Source organism: Cyprinus carpio, chromosome B5 (genome assembly GCF_018340385.1).
Source record: "Cyprinus carpio isolate SPL01 chromosome B5, ASM1834038v1, whole genome shotgun sequence".
Classification (NCBI taxonomy): Eukaryota; Metazoa; Chordata; class Actinopteri; order Cypriniformes; family Cyprinidae; genus Cyprinus; species Cyprinus carpio.
In genome coordinates, this window is record NC_056601.1 from 35398066 (window position 1) to 35400565 (window position 2500).

At 33.2% G+C, this 2500-nt stretch overlaps 1 protein-coding gene across 1 annotated transcript in view; it reads left to right on the forward strand.

Moving 5' to 3' along the window:
- LOC109057081 (colorectal mutant cancer protein-like) overlaps positions 1–2500 on the forward strand; it is a 78957-nt gene that overhangs the window by 66400 nt on the left and 10057 nt on the right. Inside the window, 2 exon segments of the mRNA XM_042723309.1 lie at positions 432–532; positions 2144–2327. Of these exon segments, the coding sequence (XP_042579243.1) occupies positions 432–532; positions 2144–2327 (285 nt within the window).

Consider the following 2500-nt stretch of genomic DNA (forward strand, 5'->3'; position numbering starts at 1 on the left):
TATATTTTATTTTAGTTATGTTAAAGTTTATTTAATTTTTTTTAAGTAACAGTGATGTTTTTTATGGTTTCAGTTTTATCAATAATAACTAAAGCTGGTGTGTGATTTGTAAAAATAACTAGACTTTTCCAGCTTCTGTAGAAACGGAAGGTTTTTGTCTCAGTAAAGTCACGCAGTCAGACTCCCTGAAGAAGATCCAGGACTCGTGAACTCTGTGACTCAGTGTGGTAGACTCAGACTGCTGCTTGTTTGTTTGTACCTGTGTTATAATCGGAGGCTGATTCTAGCATCACGTCCGGGCCTGTTTGTGGCTTCTGTTTCCCGTTAAATATTTTTTCAAAGCTGATGAAGGATCTGCACTGGCCTCCACATTCCTCCGGAGTGTGTTTTCATGACCGTGTGTGTGCGTGTGTGTGTGTGTGTGTGTGCAGTGAGCAGTGTATCGAGGCGTATGAGCTGCTGCTGGCCCTGGCTGAGAGTGAACAGGGTCTAGTTTTGGGTCAGTTCAGAGCCGCTGGAGTCAGTGCTGTGGGTAAGACAGACACACACACACACACACACACACACACACACCTGAATCAGGACATCCCATACACTTCTGTTGTTTTATATACAGATAGTTATAAGTGCTGTAACCCAGGAGTTCCCAGTCTTTTTTGTCAGCTGAACCATTTGAGCTTAAATAATTTCTTGGCCCACTGAAATTTGAAGGTAATATTTCAATAATTTAACAACACATTTGCATGTTCATTATCCTCTGATGTAATTTACTGGTGACATAATCCCCATTTAAATGCTTAAATAAAATTAAAAAAATTAAAAAAAATTCAAAAAAAATTAAAAATGTGAAACTTCTTCAATTTAATAATTTGTGAAACTTTTTACAATAATACAGCCCTATTAAATGTTTCCTTTTTCAGAAAATCTGTTTTATTTTCCCCAAATTCTGTGTTTTCGATTTAAATTAATCTGGATTCTGTTGTAATGGTTTAATTAAGTTGTAGCTATCAAAAAGCATGTTTAATCAATTGAATTCATAAAGCTTCAACAATTTAATAATTCATTAATATTTTTACAATAATAGTACCCTATGAAATTTATTTTTTGTTTTAATTTCTGTTTAAATTTTTCTGGATTTATTGTTTAATGCCAATTATTATTACATTTTATTATTATATTATTACTATTATATTATATATACTATTTCTAGTTTAATACATTTTTTGAAATTTAATCAAATTATAATGTAAAAATAATTTATTCATTTATTTATTTTAAATTATTATTAAAAAATTTTAACAAACAAAAACTGGTTTACTGTTCAAATTGAAGAACATGGAAGATAAATTGTGTAGCATTCCTTTAAAAAAATGCAATATTAATATTGTTGTTGTTGCTTTTTCTACTACAGTATTATATATTATTGTATTTCTGTCACAATTTCTTCAAGTTAAACCAAGATAAAACTTTGCAGAGACATGCAGAACATACAGACTTCATATTAAATTTCATTCATATTTCATCAATTTTACAATATGATTTACTGTTTATTTCTATTAATCTGTATTGTATAAAGCACTATAGAGATACAGTGGTCCCTCCTTCATGCTCTCTGTTCTCCTCAGGAGCTTTGAGCATCATTTAATATCCTGGTTCTCCAGCGCTTCATTAACGGCTCTTGAGTTATTAGTGTAATTAGTTTCTCTCCACACACTGAACATCTGAACACATATCCACACTGCTGCTGGAGAAATGAAAAATTAATTATTCAATAAAACTGTGAGAATCCAGCATGTCAAGATTCACAGAATCTCCACACAATTCACCGGTCACAGTCATTTTTTTCTAAATATTATCTTTGATTATTGCCTTTTCATTATAATTGCATTTGGAAAGAGTTTTGCATAAATGTTTACATTAATTACAAAGTGTAGTGTTCTATTTAGACCATGTTTTCAGTTAATAGTGTGGTGCTTTCAGCTCTGATTAACATATTTTACCATATTTACATCTGCTTGTAGAGTTACACTGAATTTTCCCACTGAGAAATGGTGAAAATAGCATTATACTGTGTGTGGATCTGAACACACATTAGAAGTGTGGTACATCATTTAGTGAATACTGTGCTATATGATCATGGCAGGAGAGCAGGCGGGTGAAGAGAGCATCACACAGATCCTGAAGAAAGCTCACGACAGCAGAAAGACGGCAGAGATCGCTGCTAAAGATCTCCTGACACGTCTGGATGGCAGCTGCGGAGCTGCGTTTGCGGTCAGCGGCTGCAGTGTCCAGCCCTGGGAGAGCCTCTCGTCCAACAGCCACACCAGGTGAATTCATTCATTCTCCTGAATAATTCTTTTTTTATCTTTTAAATATTCCTTTCTAAATCACTTGTATACATTCAGAAAGTCTTCCAGTTTTGTGGACAATTCTTGTTATTTCTTATTTACAGTACATGCACTGAAGGTATTCCTCATATATATATATATTTATAGATAGA